This window comes from Nycticebus coucang, chromosome 6 (assembly GCF_027406575.1).
Source record: "Nycticebus coucang isolate mNycCou1 chromosome 6, mNycCou1.pri, whole genome shotgun sequence".
NCBI lineage: Eukaryota > Metazoa > Chordata > Mammalia > Primates > Lorisidae > Nycticebus > Nycticebus coucang.
This window is the reverse complement of record NC_069785.1, coordinates 61,872,012-61,891,948: the sequence shown is the minus strand read 5'-3', so window position 1 is coordinate 61,891,948 and position 19,937 is coordinate 61,872,012. Positions and strand designations below refer to the sequence as shown.

At 36.5% G+C, this 19,937-nt stretch overlaps 1 protein-coding gene across 1 annotated transcript; it reads left to right on the top strand.

The window, feature by feature from the left end:
- Nucleotides 1-2,571: 2,571 nt before the first annotated feature.
- GTF2A2 (general transcription factor IIA subunit 2) lies at nucleotides 2,572-19,937 on the top strand. The gene is made up of 5 exons (XM_053593409.1): nucleotides 2,572-2,720; nucleotides 8,001-8,122; nucleotides 9,547-9,651; nucleotides 16,140-16,266; nucleotides 19,640-19,937. The coding sequence occupies exons 2-5, from the start codon at nucleotides 8,051-8,053 to the stop codon at nucleotides 19,663-19,665; spliced, it is 330 nt and encodes a 109-aa protein (XP_053449384.1). The 5' UTR covers nucleotides 2,572-2,720; nucleotides 8,001-8,050; the 3' UTR covers nucleotides 19,666-19,937.

Sequence of the window (19,937 nt, the reverse complement as noted above, 5' to 3'; positions counted from 1 at the left end):
ATATGAATAAGGCAACCATGGATCAAAGGGGAAACGGCTGATAGTTACATATTCCTACTTTGCTTTCTTTGTCTCTTCGTACAGAAGCAAGTTTGAACAGAGAGGATTAATAATAATACTGCTTAGATTGAAGTGTAGGATTGGGTTATTTCATATTTCACAGTTGGTAAACATTAATATAGTCTTCCAAAATGGTCATCACTCTATTTAGTAACCACTGAACACTGAAATCGGCTGATTGACAAGTACATATTTATGGTAGAATTTCTTCAAGTGCAGTTCCAGAATTTAAAAAGGTAAGGGATCCGCTCTTAGAGACTTGAAATGAATTTAGACATTTCTATTTGGCTGTTTATGTGAATGCTCAGGGAATTTGGAAAAGTGATTTAATACAGAAGTGGCTTTTTAGATTTCAATTAGTTGACAAGTTAGTATTATATATCAGGCAAAACAGGCCAGTTTCCTGATGAGGTTAGTAGGGTTGTACAGAAGACCACAGTAGCTTCATCCTTTTCACCTTTTGTATGAGGAAAATTGTTAGCATTGCTCAATCAGGTGGAAAAAAGAGATAGGCTGAAAATAGATTGATATACCATTCTATTTTGTCTTTGTACCCATTTTTCCCCTATCCTGTAACAATATTTGAGAAATGCATGAAAGATTAATATCACAGAGATGGAGTAAAAGAGGAATAAATGTACTTAGTTGATCTTGCATAGGCAGTAGGAATTGTGTAGTGAACTAGCTGGGAGAAAGAACTTAGACTTATGAGGAAAGGCTGACTGGTAAGGGAAGTGTGCTGTTATCTATCTAATATTCTGATGCAAAAGAATTACATTATAAGCTCTTAGTCTCCCTCCCCTGCTTCTGAGATTCTGATGACTTTAGAATCAGATCAATGGTGAGACCCAGTAATGTAACTTTCTCTTAAAAAAGTTCTAAATGGTAATTGAAAATACAGTATAGTATTTTGATCAGTCCGAGTGACACTAAAATTTGGATTAAACAGTTGCAACTGTTTATAATAGATCTTCTACTTAATTTCCTGTTTTGAGAAATAAAATATGCTATGAAAAAATTCACATAAAGCACTTAATCAAGCACCAAATGAAAATCAAGAGTTTATTGCTTTCATTAAAGAATGATATTAAGCTTTTTGTTTCAAATAGTTTCTGAGACATTCTACAAGAGGTAAAACATTTGCATCTTGAAATTTTTATGTATTTTTACATTCAGTTTGGCTAAGGAAACAGAAAATAGCATTGTCAGCTACTCCACTGCACTTTTTGTGTACAAACTTCCTAAAGTTTAATGTCCCTTTAACAGTTGGTTCACTGTTTAATTACGTAAACATAGCTCGTAGATACTGGTGGTGGTAAAGGCCGCAGACTTACACAGCCCTTGGAGCACTATTCGTTCACATAGAACACAATTCAGAGTTTGTTAGACACTAATGCACTTTGATATATTAAACATTTCAAAAATATTTTTGTCACAAGTTCGCATGCTGTCAGACAAAATTAGTGTACTGTAATCATTTTACTCTTACTAGGATGATGCTGTCTAGTCCAGTACTGTCATTTTACAGTGTGAGAAATTCCAGGCTGATGTCTACGTGTGCCAGATGTTGATGTCCCTGTAAGAAAACTAGGGTTGGTCATGATTTACTAAGGACATGTAATACTTTCTTTTCCTCTGACCTGTTAGAAATGCAATAACTTTTCTTGATTTGTTGCACATATTTTTGCAACATTAATGAATTTAAATAAATTAATTGGAAAGTTTGTTTTTGCCTCATTTTATCAGATTTTTCTATCTGCCATTATATACTACTAGATTTTTTGCTCTTGAATTATCTTAGACGTCTTTTCAAATAATTTCAGACCTTTACCCTTGTTTCTCTTCCTATAGTTTGAGTGCTGCTTATTCCTTAGAGAGCTGAAGATGGTTTATAGACTTGCATTTAACTCCTTAATCACTATTAAAGTGCTTGATGTTTAAACTGCTCTGCACATTACAACTGCTTTAATCTAGTAAGGATACCATGCACCCTGGCACCTAAAGGAATTTGGGATTGTGTAAACTCGAAATAATATTACTACATAATTGTCTTGCATAATTAAATACAAATTGTCCCTAATTAAAATCCTTCATGAATCAATCACAAACTAAAAGGTTGCTGGTCTAAATTGCCGCTCTATTTTTTCTTTCCATTTTTTGTTATTGGTATTTTTTTTTTTTTGCCCCTCTATTTTGAATGTCAAAAAAAATGCTCTGCTATTAACCTTTTCAGGATTTGTCCATTTAGCATTGCAAGATTTCCAACGGTATTACCCTCCACACACTTTAGGCATAAAATGTGAATGCCCTACATTTCTTTAATTGTGCAGCAAACAGTGGAGAAGGTTAGTTTCTAAAATAATTCCCTTACGAACGGTTTAGTAAACCTGGTGAAATACTTGGAAAGGAAACCGGCTGCCCGCTGTAGGGTTTGGCCCCGCCCTTCCCCTGCGAGGCATGAGGGGCGTGCGAGAGCGGGTTGGGCGTGGCCTCTCGGCCCTGGGCTGGGTGTCACTTCCAGGTTGTGGTAGCGCTTCCGGGTCGCCGGCCTACCTCTGCGGTCTGTGCGGCGAGTGAGGAGGCGGTCGGGAAGTAGGAAGGTCCTGCTGTGCTCCTGGCCGCTTCTGTCCGCTCTGCGGCGGGAGACGCCTTTCCTACAGGTAGAGAGTGGGCGAGCCGGGCAGGGTAGGGAGGGAAAGTTGGGCTCCAGCTCCCTGCCGTACCCAGGGCCGAGTCTGCGATGGGTTGGGTCCTGAGGGCTCTTCTCGCCCGCGGTCGGCCGGTTACCGACTTCGCTGCCGGCGAGACCGTGCGCCCGGTACGGGGGAAGGGAGGCGAGGCGGCGTGGGACGGTTACGTCCTGTGGCGGAAGGGTTGTTGTCCGCCCAGTGCCGGCAGAACCGACCTGGGATGGTCCTCAGCTCAGCATCGTATTTTCAGCCAGATGAAAGTCTTAAAACTTCCAGGCCAGCGACTTGTGTTTTTGCCGAATTTCGGGAATCATTTCTTAAGCGCATTCCTTAAGTGTCTCATTCTTGTGCTTCGTCTCTTCTTTGAGGTCTGTCTTCGAACTTTCTTCGTGCAAACTCCGACAAAGGAACGAATTTAAACTGGGTGGTTTAATTAAGAAAGACTAGGACTACTTCCGAATTTGAAGCCTTCAGATTTTCTGGACTGCAAAATGAGAAAGGAGTAATAAATTCCTGTAGCTAATACTACATTCAAGAGCATTAAAGCAAGTAATTTTAACAAACGTTTAAATATTTTAGCTATTTTCTAGATAACTCAGAGTTTTGTCAAATGGTGCACAGCACTAAAGATTCTGTAAAAGTTTTTATCTCCGACTTTGTAAAGTTTTTATTTCCCTTTGAGATCTCTCCTTGCCCTTTTTGACATCCCCTACACACAACACCCCTTCATTCATTTAATTGAATAGATGTTTTATTTGGCTCCTATTATGTATCAGGTACTGTTCTAGATCCCTGATTTACTTCAGTGAATAAACACAAAAATCTATGCCCTGGTGGAGCTTCTTATGTTCTGTTAGAGGATGTATAAAATAAATATAAAAGAAGTACGTTGTATGTATGATGTTTTAGAAGGTGATGGTACCATCAAAGAAATAGAGCAAGAAGATAAAAGGTATGAGGAATTTCCAGAGAGGAAATGGGAATTGGTCTTTTAAATATAGTGGACTTTTTAGGCCTCATTTTGTAGATACTATTTAAGCAAGAATTTGAAAGAATTAAATGAGTTAGCCAAGTGAATAGCTGGAGGAAGGGCCTTCCAGGCAGAAAGAACACCATTACAAAGGCTCTTAAGCCTGTCATGTTTGAAAAATAGCAAGGAAGTGAGCCAAGGGTTGGGTTGGAGGGGAAAGTAGATGAGGTCATGGGTAGTCAGATCATTGTAAGAACTGATGAAAGCCATGGGAGGTTTTCTGTATGTTTTTGAGACATGGTCTCCCAAGCTAGAATGCAGCGGCTTCATCATAGCTCACAACAACCTTAAACTCCTGGGCTCAAGCCTTTCTTTTGTGTCAGCCTCCCAACTAACTAGCTGGGACAGCGGGTGCACAGCACCACCCCTGGCCAATATTTCTGTTTTTTTGTAAAGATGAGGCCTTGTTCTTGTTCAGGCTGGTCTTAAACTCCTGGCCTCAAGTGGTCCTCCCATCTCAACCTCTCAAAGTGCTAGGTAATCCTAGCCATCATGCCTGCCCATGGAAGATTTTGAGTAGACAAAGAAATGTGCTCTAACCTGTGTTTTACTCGCCTAGCTGTGAGTTGTGATTAAACTGTTGGAGGCAAGTGTAGTAGTGGAAAAATCAGTTAAGAGGCTATTATATTAATAGTATTCCAAATGATGGTGATAGTAGTCCAGGCCAGGAAGATAACAGTGGAGATGGTGAGAAATGGTTGGATTTGCTAAGAATTGGATGTGGAAGTAGATTCAAAAATTTTGCCTAAACCTATAGAAGTATGGAATTATTTCAACTGAAACACAAAAGAACAAGTAGAGATGTTGAGTGGGCAGCTAGATCTAAGAATAAGAAGTTCTGTTCTAATACAGTGTATAAAGTTATGATTCATCAGAAATGGTATATAAAGCTATGAGAGTGAATGTTACCATGAAGGAGTGTGTATAGACAGAAAGTAGCAGAGAACCAAGGACCAGTCCTCTAACATTAAGAGTTAAGGGAGAAGAGGATCGACCAACAAACAAGATAAAGAAAGATGAACCAGCAAGTTAAAGTTAAGAGAGCAACCCAAAATGTAGTCTCCCAGAGATCAAGCAAAGGTACTTTAATAAACTCTGTCAAATGCCCTAATCTGGTGAGGATGAGTTTAAGAGAAAATGGGGAAAAAAGAAATGGGAGACAGTATAAACAACACCAAGAAGTCTTTCTGGAAAGGGCAACAAGAGAAATAGAGTGCAGTTGGCAGGGAAATTGGGTTGAGGAGAGAGTAAGGGAGTATTTTGGTTTTTTGATTTTTTTTTTTTTTTTTAAGATAGGACAAGTAGCCACCTACTAGTTTCCTGAGGGGAATGATCCATAGAAGAAGAAATTGATGGTAAGGGAGAGAAGGAACAATTGGATTGTTAGAATGATATCCTCCAGTGCACCAGAGAAGATAATTCCTGGTACAAAGGACTGAAAAGTATGTAGAGTTCAACTGTAGTGACAAATAGGGAGTATATGGATACAGGTTGAGCATCCCAAATCCAAAATGTTCCAAAGACCAAAACTTCTTAAACATCAACATGACATTGAAAGGGAATGCTCTTCAGAGAATTTTGGATTTCAGATTTTTGGTTTGGGGATGCTCAACCCATAAGTAAATATGCTACAAATATTCTAAAATCCAAAACATTTTTTATCCCAACTATTTCAGATAAGGGATGTTCAACCTGCAGGGATATTGGGTAGGTGGTTAGTTTCCTCAGTAAATTAGAAAACTTTGTGTCACACTTAGATATATTTCTAATATTTGATATTAGCACTTTGATATGCTACCAAGTTATTTATTAACTCAAGAAATACTTAATGGATACATACTACATAAATTGTTTTAGGTGGCACCTTCATAGATAATTTATTTCAGTATAATTTATTTCAGAATAATCATATGTGTATCATCAGTTATTGGCATGAATGAAAATAAAGCAGTGTGAGGAAAAAGAGGGGTAATTATTTTTTATAGTTTGATCACAAAAAGCCTTTCTGATGAGGTGACATTTGAACACAAATCTGAATCAAATGAGTGAGTGAACTATGCAAGTATCTGGGAAGAACACTCACAACGAAAAGAAAACCAGCACAAAGGCCCTCAAACAGGAACATGCTTGCCTTGTCTTAAGAACAGCAGGAGACTGGAGCAGGGATAGATGGAGTGGGGGGGGCCAAAATCCCATAGGCCCAACCATGGGAAGGACTTCATGTTTGTGTCTCCCAGTGAGATGGGATGCTGCCATTGTTGGTTTTGAATAGACCAATGATGTGATTTGCCTTGTGTGGCTCACAGTGTGGCTGCTATTGAGAGTGGGGCTGGGACAGGGAAGGGTGGAAACAGGGGAGACCTCTTAATGGTCTGTCACATTAATTTTAGTCACAGATGATGGTGACTTAAGAATGATAGCATTGAAGATGATAGAAGTCAGATTCTGGCTCTATTTAGAAGGAAGAGCTGAAAGGATTGGCTAACAGATAGTCAGGTAAGAAAAAAAGAGCAACATTAATGTTGACTCTAAGGTTTTGGGGCTGTGTTATTGGACAACTAGATTTTCTGTTTACTCAGGTGGATAAAACTGAGAACAGCGAATTTGAAGGGATAATATCAGGAATTTGTTTTCTGATAAATTTAATTTTAGCTACCTACTTGGTATTTTTATCCAGTGTTAATTAAGCAGTTTTATATATGTGTTCAAAGAGAAAAGTCAGGCATGGAGATAAAGTTTGGGAGTCTTGAGGTAACTAGGGAAGCAAAGCATATAGAGAAGAAAAGACGTAAGAAGCCTTAGGTCAGTAGTTAGAAGTCAGGGAATGGAGGTGGAACCAGCAAGAAATGTATCCAGTGAGGTGATGGGAGAGAACTGAGAGTGGTGTCCCGTAGCCAAAGAAGTATTTCAAGAAGGCAGAAATGATCTGTTGTGTCAAATGCGGACCAGGCATGTAATGTGAAGACTGATAGCTGGCCGCAATTTTACTGATTGCTAAAAGATACTTCCTCCCGTTCACCTCTAGACTGAAAGTGCCACGAAGGTCAGGGGTCTTACACCTGACAAGTAGTAGAAGCTCAGTTAACATTTGTAGAATCTGTACTACTACTACCCTTTTTGAGCTCTCATCTCTCATGTGTTTCTTTTTTATTTGATACATAATAGATATATGTTGGGGAGCTACATATTATAGTAGGATGCATTAATATAATCAAATCAGGGTAATTGGGATATCCATCATCTTAAGTATTCATATTTATGCTAGGAACATTTGAATCACTCTCTTCTAGCTATTTTGAAATGTAGAGTACATTAACATTAACTGTAGTCACTGATCTGTCAAACACCACATCTTATTTCTTCTCTCTGTATATTTGTACCCATCTATTTTTAATCTCACACTCAAACCCATTTGACCTTTTCTGTACAGAATGCTTCAGGGGCAACTCCATTGCCCAAACCTCTCCTGTGGAATGAGTCCATCCATGCCATCTCTTTCAGCTACTCCCTGTTCATACTTACGCCTCAATAATGTGGAACAGTTTCTTTCTCCCCACAGACCATTATTTCATCCATCTGTGGCTTATTTATTCTGTCAGCCTAAAATGACTTTTCTTCAGCTTGAAGAATCAGGAAGTTTTTCTGAGCCAATTCTTAGTTCACCAATAACCTCCATAGTATGCTTTGTATCTCTGTTACAGTTCTTATTTTATACCAAATTTAACCTTTTTGTATGTCTGTTATCCACTCCAGGATATAAATTTTTAGGATTGTAAGTATATCTTTAGTCATCTTCCCCTCTATGGTACCTATCAGTGCCATCCTTTTGGTAGGCACTCTACAAATACTGAATTTTAAGAGAACAGGAAAATAAAGGGGGTAAGCATGCAATTATGAGCTGAAGATGGTCTGCATCAGTGACTTGACAGCACATGGAAAATTCTTGCTTTAGAATTTTAGACTTTTGAACAAGTGGTAAAGATGTATGTTTTTATAAATATATCTGTACTGTATAAATGACTGTCAGAATTACAGAAAAAATGAGAAAAAGCATTAAGTGTTCTGTATAATTATAAACTTTATTTGTATATATATAGTAAATTCAGTTACTAAGAATTCTACTAGTACTACTTTATACTACATGAAGTAGACTGTATTACAAAATTTGTAATTTTACAGTATGATCTCTTATTTCAAAGAATTTTATATTAAATTTTTAGGACATCAATGCAAGCCTGAATAAGAAAAACAATTTCTTCTTCCTAAAGCCATGGCATATCAGTTATACAGAAATACCACTTTGGGAAACAGTCTACAGGAGAGCCTAGATGAGCTTATACAGGTGAGAGACTGAAAAATCAAACATTTTTATTTAGTTGGGCCTACACTAATTCTTGTCATTTCCTTTATCCCGTGCAATGAAATATAAGGTAAAATATTCTAGCTTAAAACCAGTGTATGGTGCCCCATGATCGCTTTAATGTACACAGCTATGATTTAATAAAAAAAATATATATGTATATATATATATATATTCTAGCTTAGACTATTTGACCTAGCAAGTAAATGTCGTTCACTGATGAATAACCCCAGGTTCCTGTTTATTATACCATCCTGACAATAGGACACAAAATATAATGATGATTGAATGATGTAGTTGAATACAGGCAGTCACCAAGTTACAAACAGAGCTGTTACAGGTAAGAGGTAAATGCACCTATTCCAGCTTACATACAAATGCAACTTATGTGACTTAAGAACAGACCTACAGAATCTATCTCATTTGTAACCTGAGGATTGCCTTACGTAACTAAATCTTAAATCTTTTTTTTTTTTTTTTTTTTGGAGACGAGTTTCACTTTGTCACCCTTGATAGAGTGCCCTGGCATCATAGGTCACAGCAACCTCAGACTCTTGGGCTGAAGCAATTCTCTTGCCTCAGCCTCGCTACAGGTGCCCACCAAAATGCCTGGCTATTTTTAGAGATAGGGTCTTGCTCTGGCTCAGGTGGGTCTCGAACCTGTGAGCTTGGGCAATCCACCACATCGGCCTCCCAAGTGCTAGGATTATAAGGCGTGAGCCACCACGCCTGGCCTCTAAAATCTTTTGTTAAACATAAAAATTGAGGTTTGTTGTGGGTTATAGATTCATGTATAGAAGAAGAAGATATTTTACGTAGCTTTATCCAATTCAATAAAGGATTTTGAGATTTAAATTAGAATTTTGAATTTATATTTCAATTTTAAGAGTATTAACCTTTTTATATCAACTTCCCAACCAAAAACAAATTATATCCATTGTTGATATATTTTATGGACTTTACTAAGATTTAATAGTTGTTTTTTTAATATAGGTTCTGTGTATTTTATTTAAAATAAATGATTCCAGGGTGGACATGGTGGCTCATGCCTACAATTGTAGCACTTTAAAAAAAATAAAAATAAAATGATTCCCTCAATTTATTGAAAACCTCTTTCCAGATTCTATGAAAGGAGATAGGTAGAGTTCTTTTTTTTTTTTTTTTGGCTTTGTGACATCACTGCATGTTTTCAAATATATTTTTGGATCAAGATAGTGCAAAAGTTATTTCTAGATTTCAGGCTTTGCTTCTTTATTGTCAGTTATGGCAAAGGAGAATAATAGTTTAGAGGCTCTGTTTAACTTCAGTTAAATCAATTAAATTTTAAATGAAAAATTGTATATTTTTACTTACTTTATCTTTTATGTTCTTCCTTAAGAGGATTTGTGACCTTTACTTTTTCTCAGTCTCAACAGATCACCCCTCAACTTGCCCTTCAAGTTCTACTTCAGTTTGATAAGGCTATAAATTCAGCATTGGCTCAGAGAGTCAGGAACAGAGTCAATTTCAGGGTAAGGATATTTTCCTAAATCTACGACGCGTATACCAATGGTTGTTATAATAGTGTTTTTAGGACCCCCTACGTATTTATTAAACATAAGAGGACAAAGTGGTTTAGTCAAATTTTGAAAGTTGTTTTGTAATAACTAAATTGTAAATATACTAAGTTCATACACTTAATGTGAGATAGAGTTGCTTTTAGATTTTTCTTCCGTTGTTTCACAAATCAGCCTGTGTATGTTTGGCTACCTTCTCTGAAGACTTACTGAGATTTCAAACAACTAAAACATTACCTGCAGGTCTGAAGGTAAGTGGCAGAGTAATCCCCAAGGTTCACAGTTATATTTTAAACTCTGTCTTTCACCCAGTCCAGGGAAGTACACAGTTCTTTCGAGAAACTTCATGTTATCTCCCACCCACTCCTCAATAACATGGCTTGTAAAACTTGATCTCTGATAGATACCTTGATCTCATTTGTACTTTGAAAAGTAATCCAAAACCAAGCAAAATTATCTCCCACTTTTATGATATATTCAGATTAAGGATCCTTCGAAAGAATCATGGTGGAATAGAAATAATTTTACCTTATGATATTAAAGGATTCATATAACATAGTTGATAATGATGTTCCATTATTGTTCAATTATATTTAATATTTATGCTTAAGTTGTATTACAAAGTATAAGTTACCGTAATGTAGAAATTAAAAGACTAAAATATGTGAAAATCTTAAGTACTCCAAGGAGCCAAGGGTAATAAAATATAGTACAATATATGTAAAAAACTTGAGAGATTACTTTGCATTTAAAGAACATTAGTATTTTAGGTTGTTTTATTTTTCATTTTGTTGGTGATGAAAAACATAAAAGGAAAAATTTATCATTTATTTTAACAAATGTTTGCATGCCTATTACATACCAGACACTGTTCTAGATATTGTGAATATAAAAATAAACAAGATCGATAAGGCCGCTTGGCTTAAATTTTAATGAAGGGATAAAAAAATCTGTGTGTATTTTATATTTATATAGGTAAGTTTCTTATCAGTTTCACAAGCCAAAAATTTTTCTGGAGTAAAACGTGTCTTGAAAACTATAAAATTTCAGCTTGGGGTCTATGCTCAGTGGTTAGAGCACCGGCCACATGCACTAGTGCTGGTGGGTTCAAACCCAGTCTGGGCCTACTAAACAACAATAACAACAGAAAAATAGCTAGGCGTTGTGGCTGGCGTCTGTAGTCCCAACAGTACTTGGGAGGCTGAAGCAAGAGAATCGCTTAAGCCCAACAGAGTTTGAGGTGGCTATGAGCTGATGCCACAGCACTCTACTAAGGACGACATAATGAGACTCTCTCAAAAGAAAAAAAAAATCTGTAAAATTTGATTGGTGGATTCTTAAATTTTAACAGTAACAATTCTGGCAAAATTAATTTGTATTTGTTTGTATAACCATACGTAAAAAGCTGCCTGGTCGATTTATGTTCATGTGTAAACTTGGGCCATGTAGAAAATTTGGTGGGCTCTTTATATTAGAGTCAATAAAGTTCACATGGTCTGAATTGTCTTGGTTTACATTATTTAGGTTTGTGGTTTAGATCTCTTCAGCTTAAATTCAAGGAAATTTGATATTTGAATTTCTCTTGCATAGTGTTTTATAAAGTTTGTCTGTTTTTCTAAAACTATAAATACTCAGGCTTGACCGGGACTTTTCCATTCTTGCTTTTAAGTCTAGAATGTTTGCAGATAGCATACTGTTTAGCTAGGTAGAGCCTATACCCAAGACAGAAGATCACACTTAAATACATATTTTTATTTATAATCTTTGCTAGTCTGGAAATAAGGTTAAGTGCCCATTAAAAGAATAGAATAATATAGCATGTTAAATTGCTTTTTACATCCTTATATGGATTCCATATAAGTGAAATTATTTAGTACAATATTACAGGGAAAAAAATCCCCTTGCATATGAGAAGTAAGGTTTTAATTATATATGTGTGTTGAAATTTGTTACTAAAAATATAAGGTCTGACAATTAAGTTTACCAGCATGACACTGTGGGCTTACATTGACAGCACTGTACAAATAACGCAGAAAGGTTTCATAATCTTGGTATGTCAGCGTCTCACAGTTGTGTTCGTGTCAGCGTACAGCAGCGTCTTGCTGAGTGGCATTCATTACTATTGTATGCTTTTGTGTGCTGTCACGAGAATGTCAGAGCTTGAATTAGAGCAACGAACAAACATTGAATTTCTTGTTGAACTTGGTAGAAGTGGAAGTGAAATCAGGACATGTTAGTCCAAGTTAAAGGGGGTAATTCCATGAAGAAAACATCAGTGTACAAATGGATTAAAATGGATTTCTGAGGGGAGAGCAAGCAACACTGATAAAGGGAGGTTAGGGCAGCTAGTAACACGCAGAACTGATGAAAATGCAAAAATTTAGGGCGGCTCCTGTGGCTCAGCGGGTAGGGCGCCGGTCCCATATGCCGGAGGTGGCGGGTTCAAACCCAGCCCCGGCCAAAAAAAAAAAAAAAAAAAAAGAAAATGCAAAAATTTATCAAATTGTGCATCAGAATCATCTGACTGAGAAGCATAGCAGACGAAGTAAACATCAATAGAGAAATAGGAAGATCTTAACTGAAAATCTTGGCCAACAAATAACTATATAGGTGCACCATCCCTACTCATCTGATCTGCCCCCCATGACTTTTTTCTTTACCTGAAGATAAAGGAAATGAGGAAAGGAAGACATTTTGATGACATTCAGGATAGCAAGGGTAATACAACAACAACAGCTTTTCTGGCCATTCCAGAAAAAGAGTTCCAAAATTGCTTTGAAGGGTAGACTAGGTGTTGGCATTGGTGCATAGCTTCCCAAGGGGAGTACTTCAAAGGTGACCCTAGTGATACTGAGCAGTGAAGTATCTAGCACCTTTTCTAGAATGAGTTCACAAACTTAATTGTCAGACCTCATATATATACCAAGGACCTTGATATGAATTAATTTTTAGGGAGAAAATTCTGGTTGAACTGATACATATTACTAGGCTTTTAAACGCCATTGTTGCCAGGCACAATAGCGTGCACCTATAATCCCTGCTACTCAGGAGACTGAGACGGGAAGATACTTGAGCCCAAAGGTTCAAGACTATTCTGAGCAACATGGTAAGAATCTGTCTTTTAAAAAAAATAATTAAAATTTAAAAAGCAATTTTATGTTTTTCAGGTAAATGTATGTCCACAGACAAAAGTAATAACTACATAAAGATTATAATACCGAGCTTCAAACAGTAATTAAGCAAGCATTAAAAGATTTTAATAGTCAAAAATATTTAATGTTCAAGAAAAAGTTCTTCTAACTACCATGACACTTTCCTTTTCTCTGGTTTTTAATGGTTCTGTAATGAACTTGTACCATATAACATTTAAGATGTCCTTTTCTTAAAAAAAAAAAAGTGTTGCCCAATTACGGACATATTGTATTTATTAGAGGTGCATTGAAGATAACACTTTGGCCAAGTGACTGAGTGTTAAAATCAGTGTTTGACCAAAGCCAAGTATCATCTTGTAGAAGGAACTTTTTTAACATATAGTATAAATCTAGGTTAGGTGGCTCATACCTGTAATTCCAGCATTTGGGGAGGCTGAAGCAGGAGGACCTTTGAGGCCAATCTGGACAGCATAGCAAGACCCTGTCTCTATAAATAAAGGTTTTTAAAAAAAAAGTCCAAAATTTTACTTAAAAATGAAATTATTTTCTCATTCCTTATGCTGTACTTGAGGTACTCTATTTGACTTTCAAATAAAGACACTGAAAAGATGTTCAAATAACTAAAAATTATATAATAAAAATTATCTTATTTCGTGTTAGGGGTTCTAGTTCACCAAGTTACTTTAAAGATGAGATTCACATTCTTATCCGTTTTCTTCTGATGTTTAAATTGTTTTAATATGGTTGGCTCAAAAGTTACTTAGCTGATATATATTCTTTAATTATGCTAATCAGTGATTTTTTTAACCTAAAATTTAATGCATTTAATAACTGCTTTATATATAAAATTAACATGTCACAATCATGGTTTGTAGCATTTTACTTTTCTCCATAAAATAAATATATGCATTTATACTATATTATGATTATACATTTTTCACTCCAAATTCATATTTGAAAGTGAATATTCACATGCTTTGTTCAAATTGTTGATACAGCTAACTAACATCAGTTGTCCAATGAGAGTAACCAGCATACTTGTTGAGACCCAACAAGTTCCAAATTTAGCTTTCCTCACAAACTGACTTTTTTCTGCGAATGCATTGTCACTCAAACCAGACACTTGGTAATTACCTTTGATTTCCCTCCCCCAACCCCTCATATTTATATTTGTTGAGTCCTGTCAGTTCTACCTTTTACAGTCTCTCACTACTACTCTCTCACTTCCTCCTCTCTGATTTACCCAGCTAAGAGGTAAATTCTTTGTGTCATCACCAAAGTGCAGGTCTGATCATGTGATTCCTCTGATAAATTTCCAATACTGTTAGAATAAGGCAGAAGTTTTCCAAGGTTTTCCATGATCTTTTTCATGTTAGGACCTCCTGGCACATTCTGTTTTCTAGAATCCACAACCCCATCCTGAGTGCCTGTCTTCCTTTGCATTGTCCCCACCTCTTCCTGTCTCTTTCTCATTCTTCAGGACTCAACTGAAACTTCACTTTGTGAAAGTAAGTGTATAAGAAGCTTTCTTTGCCTTTTGTCCACTACCTGTGAGTGCTATACTCGCATCATAGTTTATTCTTTTTTTCTTTTTCTTTTTTTTTTTTTGGAGACAGAGTCTCACTCTATTGCCCCAGACTAGAGTGCCACAGCATCAGCCTAGCACAAAGCAACCTCAAACTCTTGGGTTCAGGCAATCTTCCTACCTCAGCCTCCTTGAGTAGCTGGGACTACAGGCCCCTCCCACAACACCAGGCTAGTTTTTCTATTTTTAGTAGAAATGGGGTCCCACCTTCGCCTCCCAGGGTGTTAGGATTACAAGCATGAGCCACTGCACCCAGCTATAACTTAATTCTTTCATAGCACTGTTATACAATATTTCTTGTTTTAATAATCTCCTTGCTAAACCAAGCTCACTGGGGGCTGGGTCCAGTGGTTACCATTGAATTCTCAGAGCCTAGCATAATCTAGCACACAGTAGTTATTTATTAAATTCATTAATATAGCTATCACAGTTTCCTTAATCATTCTCATTTGCTAGAAAATGTAGATGGAAACCAGTTTTTGCTATTTTGTGTATTTGATGTTTTTTTCTGAATTAAAATTTTAGGCATTTAAATGTCTTGCCAAATGCTAAATTTCCTGTGTGACTATATGTTTTTGTGTGTATTTTTCAGGTTTTGACTATATTCTGTTGGTGCCTATCCTTGACTTTCGCCATACTCTTTAAAATTTTCTTTGAGGTATAGTGGCCCATGCCTGTAATCCCACCACTTAAGGGTTAGTGTGCAGCTGTAGTTCCAGCTACTCTGGAGGCTGAGGCTGGTGGATCACTTGAGCCCAGGCATTTGGGGTTATAGTGAGCTATGATTATGACACTGCACTCCAGCCTGGGTGACAGAGTGAGACCCCCATCTCTAAAAGAATAAAATAAAATAAAATTCCCTTTTAAAGCTCATGTGTATATTCCTGCTCCATAAACTGCATTATTAATTAGGAGAATGCAGGTTGCACAGGATAATAAATGTTGCAGTTTTAGTGGCTAATACAGTAATTCATCTGAGCTAAGTCACAGGATTAAAATTAACAAGCATGAGGTCAGGTGTGGTGGCTCACGCCTATAATCCCAGGACTTTGGGAGGCTGAGGTGGGCTGATCACCTGAGCTCACAAGTTCGAGACCAGCCTGAGATAGAGCGAGACCCCATCTCTAAAAATAGCTGGGCGTTGTGGTGGGCGTCTGTAGACCCAGCTACTCAGGAAGCTGAGGCAAGAGAATTGCTTCAGCCCAGGAGTTAAAGGTTGCTGTGAGTTATGACGCCAGGGCACTGTACTGGGGGGCGGGGTGGGGGTGACAAAGTGAGACTCTGTCTCAAAAAAAGAAAAAAATTAACAAGCATGGAGAATTAACATACACAAAATACGTAGCTTTTTAAAACCATTTTACTTAAAAGTTCAAATGAACTTTCATAATTTAACCACATGGGGGCAGTAGAAACAAATTCAAGTTTTAATTTGCTTTTCATATTTCAGGTAAGTAATTTGCAGACTGTTTTACAGTGCTGAAAATAGCCGGCTAACTAAAATATTTTAATTCCATCCTTAGCAAATTTATGTAAGGTTGTCTTTTTTACATAGATAGGATTAAAATGAAGGACAATCTTAAACTAAGCATTAAACATACTGTTTTGATAATGTACTTAGTAGAAAGTTATTTTAAATTGCTTTCAAAAAAAATGTGACGGGGAAAAAAATGACTTTTCATGGTATGTCTAAATGTTTTGTTTTAAAGGGCTCTCTAAATACGTACAGATTCTGCGATAATGTGTGGACTTTTGTATTGAATGATGTTGAATTCAGAGAGGTGACAGAACTTATTAAAGTGGATAAAGTGAAAATTGTAGCCTGTGATGGTAAAAGTAAGTGTTTGTCTAATTACTGTGAAAGCAAAACTACTTGAAATCTTGTTTTTATGACGCTATATGAAAAGCACAAGGGGGAAAATGGCCAAATGATCAACTTCCTGATAGAGACCTGGCTTCTGCTAGATTCTAAATTCCAAATTTCAAACAGTCATCTGCCTGACTTTAAGTATATCTACATTTCAAATGACAAATAGCTTACACAGATTGAATTTGCATGGAGAAGAAGATAAGCAAATTAATACACTTTTCTTCCTTGTTTTAGTTGCAGTTTTGCTTATTTGGCTTTTCACAGACAGCTTTGTCTTTAAGGAAGGGTTTAATTCTGACAGTTTATCCTGGGGTTTCTATGTTGCTGTATACCTATTTTATATTTAAGAAGTTATTTTAAAGCCAATTTTAACTAACCATAAGAAGCTTGCAATCATAATGGTAAATATCCATTCCTCTGTTACATCTGTGCAGGTGAATTTTCCACAGCAGACCTAGGAAATTGTTCAGGTCCTTAACTGTGTTAAAAGCTATACATCTCTGTTTTCTGTGTCATAATTCATTATTTCCACTGTGCTAATGGTATTTTAAATGTACACTTGCCTTTATAATCATAACCATTTGTGTTTAGAGCAGCTATTTCTGAAATTAAATAGAAAAGACTGCCATTCTCCAGAAAGGGAGTTTTAAGATGCAGAAGAGAAAGAGAAATGTTAATACCCTCCATTTCTCTGGTTATGGGCTGAGTTTATGTATTTTAAATTTCCAAAGAAATATCTAATCACTGAAGAAACGTACTGAATACAGAAAAGCACATCTGTAACAGTGGATCACAAGATAATACTTCTATATTTGAGATAATATATAATTATTTTCATAATTTTTCTTATAATCTAAGCTAATAGCATTCTCATAGCCCTTCAGTTTTAAGTTTAGACTATAGAATTTGGGCATTTAATAATTCCTGGAGCTCTGTCAAAATGAGTTCATGATGTACACCAGCACTATTCAGTAGAACTTTCTGTAATGATGGAAATGTTTCATGTCTGTATTTTTCAATAGTCTGAGTACTTAGAAGGGGACAACTGAGGGGCTTATTGTTTGTTTGTTTGTTTGTTTGTTTTTATTGTTGGGGATTCATTGAGGGTACAATAAGCCAGGTTACACTGATTGCATTTGTTAGGTAAAGTCCCTCTTGTAATCGTGTCTTACCACCAGAAGGTGTGGCACGCACCAAGGTCCCACCCCTCTCCCTCCTTCCCTCTCTCTGTTTTTCCTTCTCCCCCGCCATGACCTTAATTGTCATTAATTGTCCTCATATCAAAATTGAGTACATAGGATTCATGCTTCTCCATTCTTGTGATGCTTTACTAAGAATAATGTCTTCCACTTCCATCCAGGTTAATACGAAGGATGTAAAGTCTCCATTTTTTTTAATGGCTGAATAGTATTCCATGGTATACATATACCACAGCTTGTTAATCCATTCCTGGGTTGGTGGGCATTTAGGCTGTTTCCACATTTTGGCGATTGTAAATTGAGCTGCAATAAACAGTCTAGTACAAGTGTCCTTATGATAAAAGGATTTTTTTCCTTCTGGGTAGATGCCCAGTAATGGGATTGCAGGATCAAATGGGAGGTCTAGCTTGAGTGCTTTGAGGTTTCTCCATACTTCCTTCCAGAAAGGTTGTACTAGTTTGCAGTCCCACCAGCAGTGTAAAAGTGTTCCCTTCTCTCCACATCCACGCCAGCATCTGCAGTTTTGAGATTTTGTGATGTGGGCCATTCTCACTGGGGTTAGATGATATCTCAGGGTTGTTTTGATTTGCATTTCTCTAATATATAGAGATGATGAACATTTTTTCATGTGTTTGTTAGCCATTCGTCTGTCATCTTTAGAGAACGTTCTATTCATGTCTCTTGCCCATTGATGTATGGGATTGTTGGCTTTTTTCGTGTGGATTAATTTGAGTTCTCTATAGATCCTAGTTATCAAGGTGGGGCTTACTGTTTTAATGTTACCGAATTTTATTAGTTACCTTGAATTAAATAGCCACATGTGGCTAGTCAGTGCTACCATATTGGACAGCACAAATGTAGATTAGTAGTCTTGTTTCAGCCATTTTGACCATAGCTAAGAACCAAAAAGTCATAAAGAAGGCCTCTAAACAAACTTAATGATATCAAAGTGTTCATGTAAAGATATATATTTTATTTATAGGAGCTCCTATCTGGTGGTCCTTAGAGTATATTACTTTTACTTAAAGATAAAAGATTGTTTATTTTTGCAAACTTTGGTGGATGAGAAGTACCAAAGCAGCCTTATCTAATTGTGGTAGTTTCTGAGAAGCTGCCCTTATTTATGGCACAGTGTAGTAATTGATCTTCAAGGAAAAAATTGTTGAAGATTCAAAAAAGTTCAGATTGTATTGTTTATATCTACAGAAAAACTGCAATCTTAGAAATTTTTCTTTCCAAAATAAAAATGGTCTGGCATTTACAGGTAGAAATAAGTTTAAATGATTAAGAAAATACATCCCTGAGTGATGCCAGATAAGTGAGGTATTACTATCAAGTTCATTTTATTCTAAAGGTCAGCATTCTGAAATGACATTGAGTTCCTAATAAAGAAGCAGAGAAAAAGTGATAACTAGAATTTTCCTGTAATGTTACAAAGTGTTTGCTTAGGCCAGGCACTGTGGCTCCTTCCTGTAATCCTAACACTCTGGGAGGGTGAGGTGGGTGGATTGTCTAAGCTCAAGAGTTCACAACCAGCTTGAGCAAGAGTAAGATCCCATCTCTAATAAAAAAAAAAATAGAAAAACTGGCCATATGTTGTGGTGGGCACCTGTAGTCCCAGCTACACAGGAGACTGAGGCAAGAGAATCATTTAAGCCCAGGAGTTTGAGGTTGCTGTGAGCTATGACACCAAGGCACTCTAGACTGGGACAACAGAGTAAGACTCTATCTTTAAAAAAAAAAAGTGTTTACCTGATTTTCATTTCTTTCTCACCAGGAAATATCTTTAAATACAGTTCTTGTCTGATTATATGCTATGGTCCTTCATGATTTATAATTTGGGGTCAGTAGAGGACCTGAAAAAAATGTGGTTGTGTGCAGTTACATAAACCAAACATAGTTCAGCTTCATTTTTCTCTAATATAAATATGGACAGCTAAGCATTGTCTTTTTATCTCTTAAGTTCTCAAGGTATTTCCATGGTTGGCTTCCCTCTTCAACCTTGCCTTCTATTCTTCTCCACCCCTCAAACTACCACCTATTAGTCTTATTTTCTTTTTTAAAAGATATTCTTAAAATATTTAAATTTGAAATTAAGGTACTCTCTTTTAATTTACTCTTGCTCTCCTTTGTTTCCTAGATACTGGCTCCAGTACTACAGAATGAATAGAAAGCAATGGCTTTTTTATGCCACCTTTGTTATTATTCATCATTTTTTGAAAAGAAGCATAGAAGAGACTTTTTTTTTAATTTATTCTAGCATTGCTGAAATGACTACACTGAGTTATATCAGAAAATTCCAGTAGAAAGAAGCTTATGACTCTGTAGCCTCTTACCTTTATTATACAGCATGAAAAACCATAACATTTTTTAAATGACAAATCAAAAATTGTTGCCTTCTTAAGAACATTCTTTAATAAACCCATTTTAAAACTATG